Source organism: Anoplopoma fimbria, chromosome 14, assembly GCF_027596085.1.
Source record: "Anoplopoma fimbria isolate UVic2021 breed Golden Eagle Sablefish chromosome 14, Afim_UVic_2022, whole genome shotgun sequence".
Classification (NCBI taxonomy): Eukaryota; Metazoa; Chordata; class Actinopteri; order Perciformes; family Anoplopomatidae; genus Anoplopoma; species Anoplopoma fimbria.
The window spans coordinates 19,599,421-19,621,485 of record NC_072462.1 but is presented as its reverse complement, the minus strand read 5'-3'; the positions used below and the strand labels follow the sequence as shown (position 1 = coordinate 19,621,485).

Below are 22,065 nucleotides of genomic sequence, written 5' to 3'. Positions count from 1 at the left end.
ATTGGTTTTTCCCTTTGTTTTTGGCATGACAAATACCAATAGCATAGCCTAAAGCAGCGTTCACTACTGGCACCGTGCTGCAAAGAGTGGAGGAAAATGTGACACAGAATAGTGGCGTGGACGGAGAGGCAGACTTCTGTCAGTTTCAAGCAGTGGGTAGCGAAGTTAATCAGCCAACACGCAATGCAGATTTATTATTCCATAGTTCATGCATTCTAGCAATGGAGATCAAAGCATGCTCAGTAAAATTAGGCTAGTGGAGGGACTCGGGGTCGATTTGGCATCAGGCTCACGCTCCACCTCCTCATCTATCAAATCTGTGGATGAAAGAGTCTCTGTTAGCCCGGCAGCTACTGTAGCTTATCACCAGCGCTGGAATAACATCAACATCATGCGTCGTCACGAACGACCGGGGGTAACATTGGCTCTGGTGTAAACAGGACCGCAGTGAATGGTCAAAGAGAGAGCATTGTGGACCAAAAGTACAGTTGTGATTGTGGAGCTGCTTCTTCTGAATCACTTCATTCAGCGGCTGGTGAATAGACTAGCTGTCTGACACTCTTTTTTCAGAGAGGAGATATGGTAGTTTGGGGTTTTTCTTTACTTACAAAAGCAATTAAAACCACAAAGATGGCTGTGTTTTTGGTGTGGTTTCACTTTTTTTTTAGAGCGAAATTCTGCTTTAGCCATTTAGAGAGAGGCAGCAGAAAACCAAGTAAAACTAAGTTTTAAAAAAAGGGAAAAGTAGAACTACCGCATAAAACTAAAGCTTCAGTATGCACAACCACCAAAGCATCCATCATTGACTAGAAAATGCCTCACTTCCCCTTTGTGTGTGTGTGCGTGTGTTCTAGTTTATATTCTCAACAGACCCAAATTATAGCAAGGATCGGATAACCTGACATTTTACTCGCATGTTTATACAGAAGCAATGCAGCAGACGCAATTCCCAAGCAATCACCATTGTGAGCCAGGGTCTCAGATGTGTCCTGGAAACTGCTTTAAGAGGAGCTCAGCTGTCTGGGATTAAATTCTCAAGGCTTTTTTAGAAAACAGTCTTCTACCAGTGGGTGACACGAAGTCACAGAGCACATGTGTGGGAGTCTGAGGAGCGCCTTTGGTCAAACAAATCGTAAACCTGAAAGCTTTTAACAAAACTGTTTTACACAAATAACCTTAGAAAAATCTATCTGAGGAGGGAAAACTGTCTAAATTAATACTAAAGACTTAAAAGAAAAAAGTTATTCATTTGGGTGTGTCTTGTTGTGAAGGCGGTTGATATTTCTGTTTAGATGTTTTGGACAGGAAGACAATGATAGACAGCTCACGCCTGTGTGTGTGTGTGTGTGTGTGTGTGTGTGTGTGTGTGTGTGTGTGTGTGTGTGTGTGTGTGTGTGTGTGTGTGTGTGTGTGTGTGTGTGTGTGTGTGTGTGTGTGTGTGTGTGTGTGTGTATTTCAGGCAGAGGGTGTGTCATCTATATTTACACTCTGTGGGACACCATCCCAGAATATCCCACAACCAAGGCAACCAGATACTTTCCAATACTGATAGGGATAGTGGTGGATAGTCAGGACGAATATGGACACATTATCTGTGTGTGAAAGAGAAAGAGGTAGACTACAGCTTGATTTATTCTCGACACATCCGCAAGGGTTGCGAGGGTCTGCAGGGCCAAAGTCGCGTCCCACCGTCAGACACAACCTTTCTTGGGGGTTCCGTGCGTACAAAGGATCCAAACTTTTCCTCGTCACAATTCCCCTACCATCCTTTCGGAAAGATTAACCGAGCTTAAACCTATAATCACTTGCAAACCTGGATTTCCGTAAAGAAAACACCTCTGTCTTGTAACTTCAAAGCACAGAAGCGTAGACATCTTGTTTTTCCCAATTTAATGGCTGCTAGACTAATAACACATGTGCTGGTGGACATTTTATTGACAGAAAGTGACAAAGACAGCAAGAAGCTTTTTTATGGAAGCTCGTTTCTTTTCATGCACTGAAGGACACACAAGCGAGAGCCTTCGAGAGAGGAGGAACAGCTGTGTCTGTAACAACTGTAGTGCAACTCTGCTTTCAATGCATAAAGAGAACTGAAAAGAAGCAAAATAAAACAACAAAAGCATTCATTCAGATTATCCATCTGATCATGCAATCCTGGAAAACGCCGTAAAAAACAAAGACACAAGGACAACAGCAGTGTCTTTGTGTGGTGATTTACAGTAAGTGCTGCCTGCTGGCGACATTGAACTGGAAATCGCATAAAATGACGGAGAAAAAAAAAGAAGCGAACAGTGAAATCTTTGAACAGGTTATTTCCAACATATACCTAAGGCCATAGAGCCCTGGGAGCACAGACCGATAAAAAGAAAAAAGAAAAGTTTGGAAATAAAAGCAGTTTGTGAGGTACTTTTCCCCTGTTGTAAGCTAACTTAAGGGAACACACCATGCGATGAAAAAATAGCAGCCATCGTTTGCAGCAGACGAAGCATGCTTTGCGGAGCCTTGAGAACAAACAGACACAAAGAGACAGAATGAGAGAGCACGGTGGTAGTTTTACAGATCCTCCTATCATTACATGGACAGACTAAGTAAACAGAGACAGCAGCAAAAAGGCCCTCTCACAATGTGGCACTGACCCGAACAGTACCCACACCATGCTACTTTTGGATTATGGCTCCATGTAGCCATGATTGTAGGGGAGCGGTGTGGTTTGTATGCCGTGTGCCCTGCCACAGCTACAGCACAACTGGTTAGAGGAGCCATTAGGAGAAGTTTTGTTTGGTCTTTTCCAGAAAAAGTATGATCATTTAAGATATTAAAGTTTGTAAGTTTGTAAGTTCAATTACGTTTTGCGTCGATAAAAAAGTTTATTTTCCTGTTTTTATGGAGGCTATGTGTACTATCACTATTAATCTTAATTTCCCTGCTAAATCCTGCTGCTGCAGTGACCTTATTTCTCTAGAGGAGATCAATAAGATCAAATCTTGTCCAATTATCAATCAGTTACCAGAAGAGAGGACCTCTGCTCTAAACTAAACTGAAGAGACAAATGGAGTTGGTGGAGAAGGATACATGTGGTCCAGCATGCAGTCTGGCAAGAGCAAACTATACTTATTGCAGCAAACCCGTTGAAGTGCCATGTATCAGGTTACATAACGTTCTAAGAATATTTGTCTTTTTCCTCACAGTGGCAGTATGAGAGCACATAGTTTTTTTTTTAAAAGCAAGGCAGTTTTCATTTCTGAGCTTATCAACAGTTTTAGCTCAAGCTGAAAGTAACTGCAGTGAAACCAAACTGAATACACCTAAATTGTACTATATAAAAAGTGCTTCAAAGTACAGAGTTAGTCACTAAATGAGGCATTGTCCAGATCAAGACACCAGGACAGGATAGACTGGATTGAAGAGCTCAAGATGTCAACTAAAGATAAAATCAGATCCAACACAGCCTCCTGGTTCTTATAAGCTCTAAACCAAAGTCCCTGGTTACAATAAACTTGTAAAAATAACACACTTGGTCCGTGTTCCAAATCTGCAAAAAAACATAACATTTAACTTTGATTTCTATCTTGTTTTCAAATCAAATATTTTCATGCAGAATGGATTTTGTATACAGAGGAATGAAAAGGTACTCCGTCACGGCCATTTACCTAAAAAACAAATGTCTTGTCATTCCTTGGGGACATTGTTTGTGACCTGGCCTTTATCCTGCACACCCTCCTTTTTGTTTGATTTTAAAGTTATATAATTTAAGCAAATCAAAACTTTTTCTTTCATTTAGAGTCATTCCAAATAAGAATGTCAACTTCATGCAGAAAATACACAGTATATTCCCTGGATGGAGGTCATTTCACCATTATCCCTATAGGGACCCTTTAGTTTGAATCGTACTTTATTTTTTTTGTTAATATTAGAGCAACATATCATGATTATGATATTATGGGTGTTAAAATGCCTTTGTATGTTCTAAATAGGAGCTTAAACAATTGATTGACAGTACTTTCTGCTACAATGTCTTCATCACTTCAGTTGTTTAATTTAAGTTTATTCTGGTTCTAGCTGTTCCAATGTTAAGATTTGCTTTTTATCTGTTTCATATCATTGTTAACTAAAGTTTTTGACTTTTGGTCATACGGAGCTAGACATCTGAAAATTTCACCTTGAGCTCTCCGAAACTGTGACTGACATTTTTTGCTATGTTTAGACTTTTCATAGACTGAACAATTAAGTGATAAGCAAAATAAACGAATGATAGACTGATAAAACATAAAGGAATTAAAACAAACTACATACAGAAATGACAAATATTGACATAGATACTTGTGTTTCTTCATGAGAGTCTCACAAGGACTGAGCTGGGACTCAACGACAGCCCTTCTATTAATCAGAAACTGGTGTATAATTATTCAGCCCTATTGAATGTGTTATTATAAACACCTCCAAAGGTCCCTTCACTATGAGAATTGCTACCTTGGCTGTATAATTGCACATCATTACAGGGGTGAGACATAACAGAGTACTACTTCAGTTGAGTTTGTAAGTGCTGACGTTCATAGTTTTTCTCCTGGCCATTTTAAGTGAAATATAAGACATTAGCATTTATGTGACATTTATTTTATCTTAGGTTAAGTATGACTCAAGAACTATTAAATTATAAGCATATTAAGTCATTGACCTTAGAATGCTGTAATATAATAATAACTTTTTTTTTTGTTACAATTGAAGTGTCTTCTGTACTGTAATAACTCTGGGTGTATAGATATAGTATCTACTCTTTTTGCCCTGTCATGTTGCCTACAGCACAACATGTAATTTTCCCTGTTGTACCCTTTAAACTGTAAACAATAGTAAGGATGAAGACTTGGGACAGAGATAGAAATACATCTTAAAGGCAATTTATCTTTAGTTTTGTGTGTGAATTTTTGCCTGTGACAGTAAATCATTCATGACAGAAGTAGGACAGAACAAATAGCTGTATGGTGTCAACACAGAAACAGGAAGAAGCAGACTAATATATGACAGGATATTTGAAAATCTCCACCTGCTTCTATATATATATATATATATGCCTCTGTGTATTAGAGGATGGTTATGGAGAGATAAAGTTTTGAACCTTAACTTTGCCTGATGTGTAGTAATGTAGTGTCTGTTCAACTTAACTTGCAATGTAAAACAGACACTTTTTTTAGATTTAGGCAAATAATGGAGTTGCCAGTGACTTTTTTTGTTGTTTAGCTTCACCATGGTTCATTGGGCTGTTTATTGATTTTGAATGTGTTTGCGGTTTGGATGTGGAGCCCAGAGATGTTCATAGCTGCTGTGTTAGATGTGGTAAATCTCCACAGATCAACACAGTTTTTATTTGCAACCATTAATCTCATCACCTCTGTGAAACTGCTAGCGCTTGAAGAACTGGTGAAAAACATCAGAGGATGCATCTGTCAAAAATTGCCATACTAAAGCGTCTTTTATAACACTTTACTTTAACCCCCATTTTTATAACACTTTACTTTAGATGGTTTATGGCTCATATTAATGCATTTGTATTTGTCAACAAGTATACCACTTCTATAAAGACATGTTTTACATGAATGCAACCCTGTTTTACTATGTTGTCATTCATTATATGTTGATCCACCAGCCTGCAATTATAGACGACCACAGAAGGAGTCATAGTTGTTGACAAATTATTTAATAAACAATTATATCTGCTTATAACTAAGTTCTACAACTACTATATTATTATTGTGACAATTATTATTTGTAATATTATTATTATTGTTGTTGTTGTTATTAAAGCTGGATATAGTGAGCTTAGCAGTAAATAACGTAAGAACTATAATTGTTGAGAAATAAAATAAAAACCTGTCTCGAACAAACCTTTATTTATTCTTTTGTTTTATTTATTTTGCACCATCATGCTGAGGGTGACAGGAAAAATGAGCAGAAAAAGAGTGAGACAAAATTGAACTCCCCTATATAGATTTAAACTTTAGCTACTTCCCTTCATGGACTGCTTGGGAAAACTATGGCTCCTTGACTTCGCCCACTGATCTCTACCTCAACCTCAGATTTTTTTAGTCCCCCAAGCTCCTTAGAGTCTTGAAAGTGTACTGAGACAACTCCACGAGAAGAACTGTACCTAGAAATCTCAGATCACACACAGCGCGCACACACAGTATCATGTATAAAAACACAATGTGGTTAGACTTCCTCTCTCATCCTGTCTCCGTGTCTCTAACACACACACACACACACCACACATAAAACCAGATGTCTGATTTTTCCTCTTTCTGTATGATGTGGAAAGCGGATGCTGCCCACCCAGAGGTATCCATGGCAACAGGCCTGCGGTTGGTTGACAGGGCGGGACGGTGACATCACTGGTCTCTTTTAGGATTGCCACAGATAGAAGATAGTCACACAGCCAGACTACCAGGTTTAAGGAGAGGAAGTGGAGGGGAAGGAGGGATAGTGTCATGGTCATGGCTCACACACACACACACACACACACACACACACACACACACACACACACACACACACACACACACACACACACACACACACACACACACACACACACACACACACACAAAATCATAATAACAGTAGCCACTCTTCTATACCGGAAATCTGAGAAATTTCAGGTTGATAAGGTGTTTTATATGCATAGCAGTTTATACTGTATAGTATTTAATTATGTAGCAATGTACTTATTGCATATTCTAAAAAGGCGCTGGACTGTATGTGGAATAAAAGCATGTATAGACATTGAGGTAACATCTAGTGATTGATAGGACAGTTAATATTGTGTGGTCATTCCATTGAGATTCCACTCCTTATAGGGTTTTAAGCCATAGGAAAGGACCAGAAACAATCCATAGATCATGTTAGGTCTTCTCTTCTGTGCTCATAGTTTAGGTCATGTTTGAGGTTTGATCACTAGAGGGCGTCAGACACAAATATGATCTGTGCCAGCATGCTTCTCTTTGCTCTGCACATAAACTAAATACCATACAGGGGGGTTGAAGCATCCTTTCTACCTTCTGTCTTACCGACTAAATGTTTTCTGAAGTAGAAAAGTACATGAGATATCACAGACACAAGTTAGCATCCCTGCAGGAGGGTTTTTTTCATTAGCTTGGACAGGTCATGCTCAAAGAGAGGATTTAAATTCAATCAAAAATGTATTTATGATCAGACAGTATATTCTAGGGTTATAACGAATGACCTGTCCCATGAGTAATTCTAAAATAAGTCTTGTAGGATCCTCCTTATAATGCAGTGCCTTAAGTAGCAGTGAAGTAATAGGATGAGAAACATGCTTTCTCCTGCGGTCACATTCTAGCCCAGCTTGGCATAACCTCATGCAGCTTACAGGATGCAGAAGTAAAATCCATTTCCCGCCAGAAAGGGGGAAAAAAAGGAAATGAGAAAGGGAGGAGCGGGAAAGAGTAGCCACATGAGATAAAACGGGGTCCAGACATCTGCTGCAGAGTAAAAATATATAAGTAAGGTTAAAACAAGACATAGGGATTTATCAGTCTGCGACCTGATGGACACAGTTACTGACAATGTTCAGCTTGTGTGTTAGAAAGCTTTGCAATGATGTTGTGACACAATGTTTTAAATCCTATTTGCCAGTATAACAGCTGTAAAGGGGGATAATCTGACCCCACCACCTCTACCTACTGTAAATTAAGTATGTAGTATTTCTAGCTGGTCTGCAGAGTCAGAGTACTTTCATAATCGGCGCAAGTAGGGACAGGACAGATTGGTTTTTCATGTATTAAGGAACACAAACTTCTTACAATTCTGAGCTAGTGAACCGACAGCTAGCAATCTAACTTGCTCACTAAAGGGACAATAAATTCAGTTTATCCAAAAGACATTTGACTGACATTGACTCCTCCGTCTAATGACTGTTTGCTAACCATTTATCATTCAGTTTGTTTCCTATTTCTGCTGCTGACATGTTAAGAGTCTGTATATTTTTGATTGTTTACTTGGGGATGAATTAGCTTGTAGCATCAACACAATTATCACGATAAGTAAAGAAGGACACCTCATGATTTCCGACTTTATCAGCTTTACGTACAGCTTAATATTTTGAAAGTATAATGATGCATTATTGTGTTGCTTCCACTCAATTCTTCCCAACTTCCTGTTAGCATGCACGCAGTCTTGTGGCCTCATAGGTGTGCAACACCTAGTACTCAAAAACCTGAAAAGCATATATATAGGAATATAGGTATATTATACAATTAACACCAGTTATTGATCTGATTACATGATCTGATTCACATTGTGGTGTGGCTCTTGCTCAATTGAAGGTCGGGCAATTGTTTAAAATACCAGCAAGGCCTGAGTTGAATTCAGAATGTACAGTCCAGCATTATTGTATTTATAAATAACCACTGTCAAGACTCCTAGACCACAAAATACACTCAGATATTAAGTTAGAGAAAATACTTAAAAGTTACTCAAGAATAGTTAAGCGTGCTGACAGTAGTTGTCATGTAACATAGTTAAAAAAAGTTACTTTCACCTACTTAATGCCTTCTACAATATACTGTAGATATGTACTGTATATAAAGTTGCAGTCGAATATGAGCCTGATATATTGCATTATAATAAGGGCTGGTTAGCGTTTCAAAAATGATAATTCCACCAATATCAGTACCCTCAAAGTGATACCGAAACCAACAGTGTACTTAATTTGACAACTTGTTTTCATTCGATATCCATCATGTCAACTGAAGCATTCAGTTGTGTTTAATACCACCACCACCACAACATTTATCTTTATCAGAAGCTTCAGCACGCTGAACTGCCAACTCCGTCAAATACACCATGCTCGGCTTCACTACACCTCAGACTATATGAGTGGTGGCTGCTGCAGTAGTGGGCCAATCACAGGCTGCATTAATTCAAAGAACGCTTGTGGTGATTGGTTATGAGCAGAACCATACAAATAGTCATTTTCGTCTAGATTTGGGTACAAAGAAGCTTCTATACTACTAGGTACTGGGTTATTTCTGTCAATACCTTTTAAGGCACTGATAACAGATACCCAGCCCTAATGATAATGGACAATACCTTCTGACAAGATGCTGGCTCTCTTCCGACTGTTGTGTAAAAATAGCTTTCGTGCACGCTGCTATATTTGTTACATTCTCGCCGTAAAAACAGACAAAACACTCTTGTTTTTGGATACATAGACCTTGAATCTTGTGATTTGAAGTAACACTGAATGACCCTGATTATTCTGATCCAGACACTGGCTTAAGGGCACAGTTACACAAGGCCAATTTCATGATAAGAAACTATTATACTTTGTTCAGTCTTCCGATACAAACAAGATTTCACATCGAAAAGTGGTGCGTGATAACATTCAGCAGAGACAAATAACAGATTGGTGTGACAGATGCAGCAAACAAAAGCTTTTTTCTTACTGCAGAACAACCCAATACACCACAGTGTGCATGCGTACTGCTCTACCGCACCCAGGCCTTTCTTACAGAAGAGATCTTGAAGAATGGTACTTGGTTCTTACAGCCATCAAAGCTTTGAAAAAGGGTATATCTAGTGCACTAGTACAGTCCTCAGGTAGCTTAGTTCCCCTGGGAGATCAGAGCCAAAGCACCAGGTTTTCTGGCGGACATTAAATACACAATCTTTGATTTTGTTAGTAACAACAAATGTAAGAAATATCTAACAACTAACAACCTACACATTTCTGTTTCTCTGAGCTGCTTCTGATAAAACGGTCTCTCAAATGGTCCAATCATGAGCGAGGCTTACTGATTCTTACCCACTGTTTGCAGCATTGTTATGGACCTTAATATCTTTATATCTCACACATGCTCACAAACATTGACGTACAAATTCCCTGCGTCCCAGAGGAGTGCTTTCTGAAGTATTGTGAGTGCTGGCAGTGAGCGAGGAAGCAACCCCCGGTCCTCCTCCCTGACTGCTTCCTACTATTGTTGCTACATGCTTGTCTTAAATGTCCATGCAAGCGTGCGTGTGTGTGTGTGCGCGAATGTATGTCTTCATAAGTCTGGTTTAGGTGCAGTTCTGGGAATGTTACTGATGTCTCGAGAAGGTCCTCACCAAAAAAAAAATATTTTAACCAGATGTTATCCTGAACAGTGTGGTGTAAATGCACTGTTCAGTATAAAATCTGTCCCTGCAAGCCTAATCCTACAGTATAGAAGAAATATGTTAGGGCATGCTGCATTTTAATTACTGGCAAAGACATTAGCATTTTGAGATACACAAAATAGCAGCTGTTTTTTTCACTAGCTCACCATTGTATCTCTAATTACTGAGTGTAAAAGCAATGTAATTATTATTGGGAAGCAATCTATATCCTCTCAGGGAAAAAAAATACTTTATCTATATACTTATTTATATAAAGCTTTTTTTTAATTCCTATTATTAGACTTAACCTGGCCTTAACTCCTTGATTCTTCAACTTTTCCAATACCATGAGAGGTAATGTCCATTGTATTTTTTGTGCTTGCAGGCTGGAGTTTGAGATCGGCACACTGGAGAATGAGGAGTCTCTGATATCAGCCAAAGAGCAGGCTCTAAGGGAACGTCTGAAAGAGACGGAGCGCTCGATAGAAGACCTGCAGAAGGTATGAAGAACATGGACTTATGAGAACCTTTTATGAACTCTGTGGGTGATTCTAGAGTTACAAATTGGTGGCTTTGAAAAAGCGTATGCTAATAATACTGTTTAGTACTGACGGCACAGTTGTGCAATCACCAGTCCATCCCTCCTTCCAAGAGTTTTTTAATTCTTGGCTGTTTCCCATTTTCTTGTTTAATTACACTAAAATTGCATTTTCTTTTTTACTCGCATAAATACATTTGTTTTTGGAAAAGCAAAAAAAAAAGCAGCTTTTATAGACCTAGCTGCCATTTAAAAACACAAGCTATCTATAAATGAAATAAATGAATGAACTTTGTGTTTACAAAACAGAGCAGTTAATCTTTAATCGCATTGTAAAACACTGATTCACTTGGAAGTGCAGCTCTAAAAAAGAGGTGTCATTGAAATTTGTTTTTCAAACTTAACTAAAATGATTTTTGAAGTAGTTCTTTAAATAATTAAGCAAAGAAATTTGGATGATGGTGGTTAACAAGAAAAGACCACACTTATCGTTGGTTCTTAAACGCTTTCCAAGAAACAAACATCTGTAATATCATCTATTTTTTTTTTATATATTCCATACTCCATAATGTTAATAAATTATATATTTTTCAAAAGTATACTAAAAACATTTTTTTTTTCTGTCTTTCAGAGTCTGATGACCCGTGATGGAGGTATGACACACACATACACAAAACACACACACTGGAAACACACAAACACACCTCTTTGGGATGATGTCCTCCCCTGAGTTATTGTTGTTTCCTAGCAGTGGGGTCCCTCTCTTTCTATTTCTATGTGTGTTTGTGTGTGTTAGTGTGTGTGTGTGTGTGTGTGCGTGTGGAGGGAATAATAGTCTCGCTGAGGCAGGAGGGATGCAGGCCAGAGCACGCTCCTGAACCCCCAAACACACACTCAACGTTACCCACGGACTCTCCCATAGAAATATCTATACCTGCACACAAACACACACATGCACCAAAAAAAGCGCACATACATACGCACACAGGACGCGGCTCAGCGAGACTATTGAAGCTCACACATACACACACACACACCCAAGGCCATGACTCTGCAGCCTGCAGTCGCTGGCTTTATCCCCCCCCTATTCACCAGCAAGCCCTGTAAAGCCCCTAAAGCTTTGTCCCTGCAATCACACACACACACACAAACACACACACACGCTTCTGCTGCATAAGCACTGGACCTCAGAGGTGCTGGAGTTGCCGTGGACACAGAAACAGAGAGATGAGGAGAGGTAGAACGGTGTGTGTGTGTGTGTGTGTGTGTGTGTGTGTTTGTATGTGTGTGTGTGGAATAGGGACGGGCAGGGTCACTTAGGGGTGTGGTTAGTTTTCTGATGGGGGGCTGGGCTGTGTGTGTGCGTGTGTGTGTTTTTGTGTCAGGGTGTGGTTACACATCACTGAGGTGTGTGTGTGTGTGTGTGTGTTTGTGTGTACGTGTGTTTATGCCCCCCCCACCCCCCACCCCCTCCACGGCCTCTAACGTCCCCCTGATCATGTGTCATTTCCCCCCCTTTGCTCCTGCTCACTAGATGCCATCGGCTGCATGTCCACCCCGCTCCAGGACTGCACGGACCCCGATCCTGACCGCGACGTCCTGGCCACCCAGCCCAGGACTGGCCCACCTGCCATACCAAGACCTGGTAAGACAGAGGGAGGGAAGAGAAGAGAGTGGGAGGGAGGGAGAGAGGGAGGGAGGAGGGGAGGACAGGAAGATTTTTGGGCCGCAGCCAAGTCGGATTATAACCAGGACAACTCACGCGCACATGGAGGGTGGACAGACATGGATACTCACACGTTCCCATGAATTGCGACAAATATCATATGGACTATTAATTTAAAAGACGTGCAGCCAACGCAGTCATAAACTCAGAACGACACACACTTAGCCAGTGTGTATCCACATACTGTATACTGGAAAGCACATGGACATCAGGCACTAGATCAATATTTGAGCTTACTTAGGAGAATGTGTGCTGTATATTGATGACTTTTCACTACAACTCAGACTGTTAAATCGAATGCATTAATTAATTTGCATTACTTTTAGTCTCTGTAATAGTATTACTATATAGTTTTAGTTGTAGACAAATCATTAGTTTTACTTTAGTAGTACTACCTGTATTAACGCACTAGGTATATTATTTTTAGCTTTAGTAGGTTTAAAGGAAAAAGAAAAACTTTTGATTGTAAATGGAAATCTGTGAAGTTCATTATCTTCCATGGTTGTTTCATGTATTCAGTGGTGCTGACTTTGCAGTGGGGAATAGCTCTACAAAATAAAAGCTCAGCTTTCGGGGCAGCGTGATGACATTTTGCTTAGGATTTATCTGCAGTAAGATAAAGCTTTTACATCAAAAGACAGGTGCAAGAACAGAATTAAACCTCTTCATATTTTTTCTGCAAGATTAACTGAAAATATACCTTACTGCAGAAGCAAATGCTTTTATAAAGTATCTTTTGTCGAGGTTGACCGTGTGAGGACTAAAGGTGAAGAATTTCATTGGCAGTCTTTAAGGAAGGCGATTACTATACAGTAGCTGTCACTGCTTTAACTAACTAGGTATTTAATATTGACACAAAATGCCTGTAGTTTACTAGATATACTTGTCCTCACTTTGATTAGTGAGGGAAAGTTAGGTATTTATATTTTTATTTTAGTTTGCATCTCGAAAAGGATAATGTTAATGTTACTTTTTGTGTTTTACTAATAACACATATAGCAGTTTGAATAATAAACTTATATTGCAGTTGCAGATATCAGTTTTTTCAGAGAACACTGTGTCCCCATCCTCATGCTTCACTCCCTCCACTTTTTCCTCCCAACACCCCCCCACCTCCTCCACTGGTTCCTCCCCATCCCTTCACCTTCTACTTCAAACCCCCCTCCCCTCTGCATCATACCCTCCCTCCTCCCTGTCTCTCCTCCCATTCACTCCCCTCCCCTCCCCTCCTAACAGCGATGTTTGCCATGGAGATCAACGTGCAGCATGACCCGCAGACGGGCGAGCAGCGCGTCCTGTCGGCCAACCGCGTGAGCCCGCTGGATGCGGCGTCACGCGGCATCAAGGTCTACGACGATGGCAGAAAGGTGGTCTACGAGGTCACTTCCTCTGGGGGGGTGTCCACCAACACCATGGAGAACGGTTGGAGCTCCGCGCAGGTCGATCAGCTGATCCAGCGGGCTGCCAGACCTGTCGTGCAAGCAGGAGATGGCGGCAGGGGTCAGGTGACGGTGACCCCGGCTGCCCCGCAGGCTTATGTCTCCCCAGCAGACTTGGATGATCTGTCTCCACCCTCCTGCGCCCCACCATCCGTTCCTTCAAGCCCGCCAGCCCAGGTCATCCTCCAGAGGGAGACCCGTCTTGGCATGATGCCCCCTCTGCTCCCATCACAACCCAGCCGGGCTCCTCAGCCCACCCGGGCAGCGAGCTGAACGCCACACCACAAGCCAGCGTAGAGCACCCGGTCACCATGGTGTTCCTCGGCTACCAGGATGTTGAGGACACGAGCGAGAGCAGGCGGCTGCTAGGTTTTGACGGCGCCGTGAAGGCCGAGGTGGTCCTGATCGACGAAGACGACGAGAAATCCCTGAGGGAGAAGACGGTCACCGACATGTCCATCATCGACGGCACGGCGGCTGACCTCGTGTCGGGGCGGCCGGCCACGTCTGAGGCCGTCAGCACGGAACTGTCATCCGATGGCCGCGAGCCCGACAGCAGCTCCTCGCCCCCCGCCAATCCCGACGCCATCGCGGCCCCTCCGCCCGGCCTCACCCCCGCCACAGGTACAGACAAGAGGAAACGCTGCGAGTGCTGCATCCTCATGTGACTGAATCTTCTCCCTCTTCCACCCTTTTATTATTACCCACAACACCCCTCTCTTCTCCTCTGTCTCTGGATGGCTACTAACAGAAGCCCCGCCTTTCTCCTCCTCCTCTGGACTCTGATCGGCTGGCACACACATGCACGCACACACACTCTTGACTGACCTCTGACTTTTTACTCCGTTAAGTTATTACCTCTTCATCTCTGCTGTTTGGTTACTCTCTCTGTCAACATGGAGGCTCTGTCTTTACGCCTCCATTCTCCTCAGACAACACAGTATATTTCATAACTTAAAATTACACTGGAATTAAGCTGTTGTTACGCTGCTATATCAATTGTAAACAGACATACAGAAAAACAGCTTAAACCAGGTAATATAAAACTACTCTCAGTGGTCAATAAGAGACAATGCCATGCGGTCTAACCGAACAGTTTGGACAATCAGCCAGATCATGGCCTTTAAATAAGCCAGTTTATCAAACATTCAAAATGACAGACATGGTCTCTGTAATTTTTTTAATCTCTCAGTTCAGTCGCCTCCCACTTCCTTTTCTCTCGACGGATTCTCTCCTGTTGTCTCCAAATATACACAGACCTACACAAGCAACCCAACACCCGACCTACGAACTCAAACAACCCCCCCCCCTCACCTTTCCTTGCACCGACTCTCCCTGACCAGGGTGGAGAGGAGGGTACTGGTTGCCTTGGTTTCTTTATGTGCCTCTTCATTCTTCCACATTGATAGTCCTAAAAAAAAAAAAAAAAAAGATATAATTAGAAGCTGCTATTAGGCTTGTATTTCAGTTTGCCGTTGTGATCTGAACTTTTTTTTTTCTTTTGTTTTGAAATTTTTAAAAAGGCCATTGAATTGTTGGGACTGCTGTTTCCATGGGAAACTGAGTTTTTTTTACATTGTAGTTAGTAGTAACAGGACTCTCTCTCTCTCTCCTTATCTCTCTCTCTCTCCGTCATTTTGTCCATTAACTCCAGCTATTCCACTGCTGAGGCCATTTCCTCCTATTCTAGTATTTCCTAACTCAACAGCCAATCAGAAGCAGTGGAACACCTTTTTGGCAGCCAGTAGGATCTATACAGCCAACATTTCCAGTGTGTCTAAAGGCAATAGAGCACAGGAAGCCAACGGCAGCTTAATGAGTTCACTCTGGCAGCGAAGGAACACGTATTTCCACCTATGAAGACAAACATGGGTTACTACCACTAACAGCAGGGCACAAATGTTTGCATAATGAATATTAACAAGCAATACCATATTACTAAATTATGGGAGCTGTGCTCAAATGAGCTTTGAGAGAAAGATTATGTCCAATTCTTGTTTATCTTTTAGTCCATTAAATTCACTTGGTCGCTGCAGATGGCCACCAGAGATCCATTATACTCTTTCCAATTCAAAGAGACTGAGAACACTGCCAGCTCATGCTGTAGTCAACAACCAGGCCCTCGTTTACAAGGGTGCTGCAAATAATGTGGCCTGGGTGTCACTATAACATCATCTATATTACACTCTTGGTCATTTACTTGGCTGGTTTTCAGAAAAGCACTTAAAAGCAGTAATGATCCTCATTCCATTGAATAATGATGGATGCTCTGGAAGGATTTTTGCTTCATTTCAAGCTTCTTTGATGTTACGTGGAATAGAGATGATGATGCTTAATAGGCATCTGGTGCATTTATTTTCAGAGAGTTAGTGACTACACTTTGCCGTCGTACACTACAAAAGAAATACTGTTGTTAGAGTGAGTATCAATAAAGTTATATGGGCCAGATGTGTGATCGAAGAAGACGTCCGCACATTTACAAAAGAGGTTAGAGAGGCTCTTCAGATTCTAATAATGTGATTTGGTGTTTGTTTGTGTGGCTCAGGTGGGTTTCAAGTGGCCGAGATGTCCTTGGCTCAAATCCCACCTGTGTCCTAATATAAAAATAATTTATTCACATCATGGAAAAACAAAACGGGAGGGAAGGAAAAGACAGCCTACACCTCCCTAACCTAACCTGAAGAGCCTCAACAGACTGTTTTTTCAGAGTGCGGTACTTTTTCTTTATCTCTCTCTCTCTCCTCAGCCATGTGTTTGACAGCTTTACTGGCCTTGGACATTTTGTAAAGAACTTATTTCTATGCACTGTGTACTAACTCTGATAATACTCATAAAAAGAATGAAAGACAGACACAATTTCCTTGGCAACAAATAGCACATTTCCAGCATTGAAAGGTTTATGGCAGAATCAGCGCTCTCCTTAAACGGCTCTGTGCACAGCTGTATCCACCCTCTAAGCTGTCCTGTCGGGGAGGTACTTTGCTTGAGTGTGATTGGCCACTGCTGATGTCAGTCCAGTTGGCTGTGTGACTGGCCACCACCAGGCCCAACCGGGGTCTAGTTTCCTGTGTAGATACAGAATGTAAATACGCTCTATATTCTATTTAGTGACGATTTTATTTTCCACATATAGAGATCTAGAGGTAATTCTGATTATTATAGGTACATTGTTCTGATGTCCTGCGATGCCATATGATGACTGTATGAGTGCACAAAACGCAAGCTTTGTATATTTTCATTCTCTTAACTTCACTGCTTTGCTGTGTGTAATCTCACAATTAACCCCCACACAACCTGTTCCCCCTCATCTGACAACAACCACCTTCTCTGAACTCTTGGCGGCCGCTACGATTTCCAGACGGTTTGGCCATGAAGGAAGGCATCTGAGGATCTTTAAACATTGTGCAGGGGCAGGATCTTAAATAACCATACCATTGGATTTGCATGCTAGCCTATTAACCACAAACCATCAGATTTTTCTTTGCAAAAGCATGATGCACATTTTTGCACATTTACACACTTTTTCCCTTTAGGCAGCCATTGGTTTCCATTCACTTAGGTAAAAAATTAACATCTATTTGACTTGATTTGCTTGATATAGGTAATTACAATGTTTCTTTTTTTTTTATCAACGCCAGTAATTGTTGTAATTAATCTGCAAAATACCAGTTTTACTAAAAAAAAAAGATACTAGCAAATTTTACAATATCGTCTTCACTTTTTATTCTCCTGGTTTGAATTTACCCCAACAGAACTCGTTGGGGGGAAAAAAAACACAAAAATGGTTCTTCTGAGCAGTTTGTTGCTGGTATTTTCCCTCAAAAGGTTAATCTCCAAACTGCAAGGCTTGTGAGGTCTGGGGACAATTACTAACATTGCGGTTCAGTGTCCCAAATCTGCCAAAAAAAACCTACACTTTGCATGACTGTTTGGTTTTAAAGATTGAGTGGGGCCATGCAGAGAAATGTATTCTCAAAAGGTGTCATTCTAGTTTCTCCAAGGTGTAATGTACACACACATAATGTGCAACAGGGCAAAGAAACACTTAGCAGTTTGTACCCACAATAGAACATACAATCACAATCTCAGAAACCCATTAAAAATACAGAAGAAGAAAAGAGTAAGGCTGAGTTCTAGTTAATGGAGCCTGACCAATCCAGTTAGCCTGTGTGGGTTTGTGTGCGCGTGTTTTTGATGTAATCCAAGGAGCTGTACCGAGAACAACATACTAGTTGAGTTTACCAGCCCCACTGCCACGCCTGCAGGACTCCTCTCAATCTGTAGGAGTCTCTCTCTTTTTTCATGTCTGCCTGCCCTCACGGTTGTATGGACTGTTAAAAGAAAAAAGGAGCCATTTTCTATTGTTCACACTTCTCTCTCTCTCTCTCTCTCTCTCTCTCTCTCTCTCTCTCTCTCTCTCTTCCTTTCTCTTTCTGTGGGTATGACAACTCACCCTGTCACAATCTCTCTCTCTCTCTCTCTCTCTCCCTCTGATGTCTGTATCCTCTCTCTATCTTTGGTCAATAAAGCTGAGTTTCTCCAGTGCCCTCCTGCCGTCTCTTGCTTGTTGTTCTTTCCATCTGTCTCTAACATTCACTTTTTTTCATTGGCTGCTGACAAAGAGATCACAAGCTGTCCTTACTGCACCCCTATCTGTCGTAATACCCACTGCCACTAACAGACACGCACATACACACACATTTTAAACTTCAATTTAGGGGATACTTTGCCCAGAGAGTCACATAAGACACAAAATAAATTGCATTACTAACTCACAAATGAAAGTCAGCTCATACAACTTTCACTTGTACAGTTTATGCTCATTATAATAAATAACAACACTTAATTGACAAAGACTTAAGTGCAAACCTAAAGCCCCAGTCAGAGTGAGTTGGACATAACATAGCTACTGCTTTGATTCAATGAATACCATTTAATATTTTGACAGTATTAGTTTCACAAATTTACTAGATCCAGAGAGCACTTAATGCAATAGATTCTTGAAAACCAGCTCAATAAAATATTAATGGAATGCAGAAAAGTCATTGGTTAAGATTAATGTGAAAATGTGGCCTGAGGTTTTTTGTGCAAGGCCCTGTGCCTGTACCTTTAGATTAAAGACTGATACTGACATGTGGGTAGGATAACTCTCAAAAGAAGATAAAACTGTCTTCTCCTGCTAGAAATATTAAAACCAAGAATAAAGTATGGCTGTACAAGGACTTTGATGCAGTGCAGAGCTTGCATGTAAGCGCTCTCTTTCAGTATTACTAGCCACTGCTCATGAGAAATTGCTCTAATATTACTGCAAACATTCCTGTAGGGACTCATACTGTGTCTGTGGCGCCTTATGAGTTTACACCCTGCAAAAATTATGGACGAGGTAGCAGCTAAGGAAGGGTAAGGATTTTAAGTATTTAAGAAGCTGAATAAGTTAGGGTGGTAGCTGGTGCTTAAGGAAGGTAAGTATAAGATAGGTAGATAAACAGACACCCATGCTGTTTTGCAGGAGCCCTGAGGCGCCCCCCTGGTATCAATATTAGGTATTGCATAAAGATAATTTCACTGCATGCTCACTCATGTAACGTCACTGATACCAAACAGCAATGAACAGAGAAGACAACGAAGAAAAGCAATACGCCTACCACACTAAAACACTGCTCATGTATTGTATGAACACGGAGGTGGCCACAGCCTTGTTCAAGGACACTTTCAAGGATAACATTCACATATGATACATGGTGTACACACAATACACTGTTCAGGACATCAGCATCTTCTGATACAATAGATGGATAACGATATTCCTTGCATATAGCAGTTGCACTATGTCATTATCTTTTGATAATGTGCCTCCGTCACCGGATTTCCGTTTAAAAAAACACACATGATCTGCACAGGGCAGCAGCACAAGCATGACGCCCCCCCCAGAGGACATAACACAAGGTGATAAATGATTATATTACAGACGTCATGACAACTAGCATCTGAAAACAGGACTAACAAACACACAGATACACAAACACATATATTCTCTTCCTGTGCAGAGGATGGGTGTGTTTTCAGTGATAATGAGCACCAATAGATTTATTTTTTCACAATGACAGCCTGGTGTCTTGAACAGAAACCATGACTGCAGATAATTATGACAGCCTATCACGTGCACACACACACACATACTCAGTGCTCTCACTGTAAGCATGCATCATGACATTGTGATTCAGGCAGGGACACTTCTACAGGGTCTCACTTGCACCGACGTAGTTCAAAGGAAGTGCAATGATCAAAATCAGAGTAGAATAATACAACTTACTTCTTGGCCTTGTAACTTTCCACTAATTTGTGGTTTCACTCCTGTAAGTTAAACTTTACATTGAACAAAAGGACGTTAAATTTCAAGCAAAAAAAAGTAGAAGAGATCTTTTTGAGGTAGTAGATGAAGATGCAACTGAAAAAACTAACTATTAGATGTACAGTGATCCTGAATTACGACATCTCATTTTCATGGTGGGAGTATTTTTAATACATTACTACAACTGCTGATGCTACTAATACTGCTACTACTACTTATACTAATACTAATACCATTGCAAATATTGCCACTTCTATACCTACCATCAACCGATGTAACATTTATTCAGATTATTTAAAGCAGCACTAACGCATGTGAATATACTACTTAAAGATATGTATTATAAGAAAAAGGCCATTATTGTGCAGAAGTGTTATATAATGTAAACTGCAATATTATTAATGGATTATTATTGCTCACGAATTAAGGTTTTATCAGCATTTTAATGTTGGGTAGTTTCAGCCAAATTTTATAAACTTTTTACATTTTGTATACAAAAGGTCAATATGCAAAATTACTATAGCTGTCGTATAAATGCAATGGAGTAAAAATTACAATATTTGTCCCTGAAATGAAGCTGACGCATAGCATAAAATGTCAATACAGAAGCAAATGACACATACCTTAAATTACTTTAAATTGAAGTACAGTATGTATGAATAAATGTACTTTCCTCCACTGGCCACTACTACCACAGTTACAGCTAAGTACTGTGACAGTGGGGATATAGCATTTAAAGCAGTATTGGAGTTGGTAGGCTAGATACAGTCATAGTACAGTATGAACCTGTTTTGGCAGATTCATGTTGATATGTTGTACTCTAACAGCAGTGGTATTGCTTCAGCTGCAGTGACTGTAGGTGTCATGAGGTTGCAGATGATAAGATGAGATATAGAATCAAATGAACTTGACATCTCGTGATTGAACTGGGACACTGAAGCAGCAAAGAACAGGGTCAAGATTTTATTTTTTTTATTTCAGCCAGAGTCCAGTGATCTCTTAGGATTTATTTAGTATCATGCAAACACAGTTTCTCTGTTTGTATTAACAATAATACTCACAATTATGATAATTGACTGGTTGCCAGAGTGACAGATGATCATATGTGCAGATCACTAGCTGCTAATATCATCATAATTACAGGTCAGATGCACGTTAGTGTCAATAGCTTCTCACAATGACAGATTTACAGATGGGAGACAGATGGATTTCCATGTTTTCAATTGCATGTTACATATTACATCCTGTTGGGGTTTATGAAACAAAAATCTTCTTTTATCATAGGTTACGGCAAAACGGGGGTTACCGTGACAACAGCAAATGGGTATCAAGCTCCCATTCCGACCAGGCATCCTCACACCGCCATGGTGAGTAGTCTGTATCTGTGTGAGTGTGTTTTTATGTACATCTAATGGGGCAATTCTTAAAAGTAGAGTTCAGTTCACAAATTCAGGCTGCTAATTTGGAGCTATTTGCATATATAATAATTTAACAAAAACAACAGATTGATGACTTCTACCATAGCTAGTTTAGCTGATTATCCTTTCGAAAATTCCTTCTGTCTGTGAATTGCCCGACAAAGAGAGAACAGAGTGCTCCATAGTGCCCAACAACAGCATCACCTATAATAATAAAAAATCAAGTACAACTTAATGCAAGAGACACAACTACTGTATTATATCTGAGATAGTTTTTTGGAGAAGAATATATGGTTAATGTGTTTGCTTCAAGTGAGATAATCATGTTTTTTTTAGTTCAGGCTCCTGCACATTGTACAGTATATACTTCCACAGAGTTTGTGCTAAATTACATCTGTCTCAGTAAATGTAATATGACCTTACTGTACTTTTGGGTATTCTTA

General features: G+C 40.5%; 1 protein-coding gene across 1 annotated transcript in view; it reads left to right on the top strand.

Annotated features, from left to right (window-relative positions):
• LOC129102211 (A-kinase anchor protein 2) overlaps positions 1 to 22,065 on the top strand; it is a 68,721-nt gene that overhangs the window by 17,741 nt on the left and 28,915 nt on the right. The window contains 6 exon segments of the mRNA XM_054612248.1: positions 10,535 to 10,649; positions 11,319 to 11,340; positions 12,222 to 12,332; positions 13,650 to 14,030; positions 14,033 to 14,476; positions 21,489 to 21,571. Of these exon segments, the coding sequence (XP_054468223.1) occupies positions 10,535 to 10,649; positions 11,319 to 11,340; positions 12,222 to 12,332; positions 13,650 to 14,030; positions 14,033 to 14,476; positions 21,489 to 21,571 (1,156 nt within the window).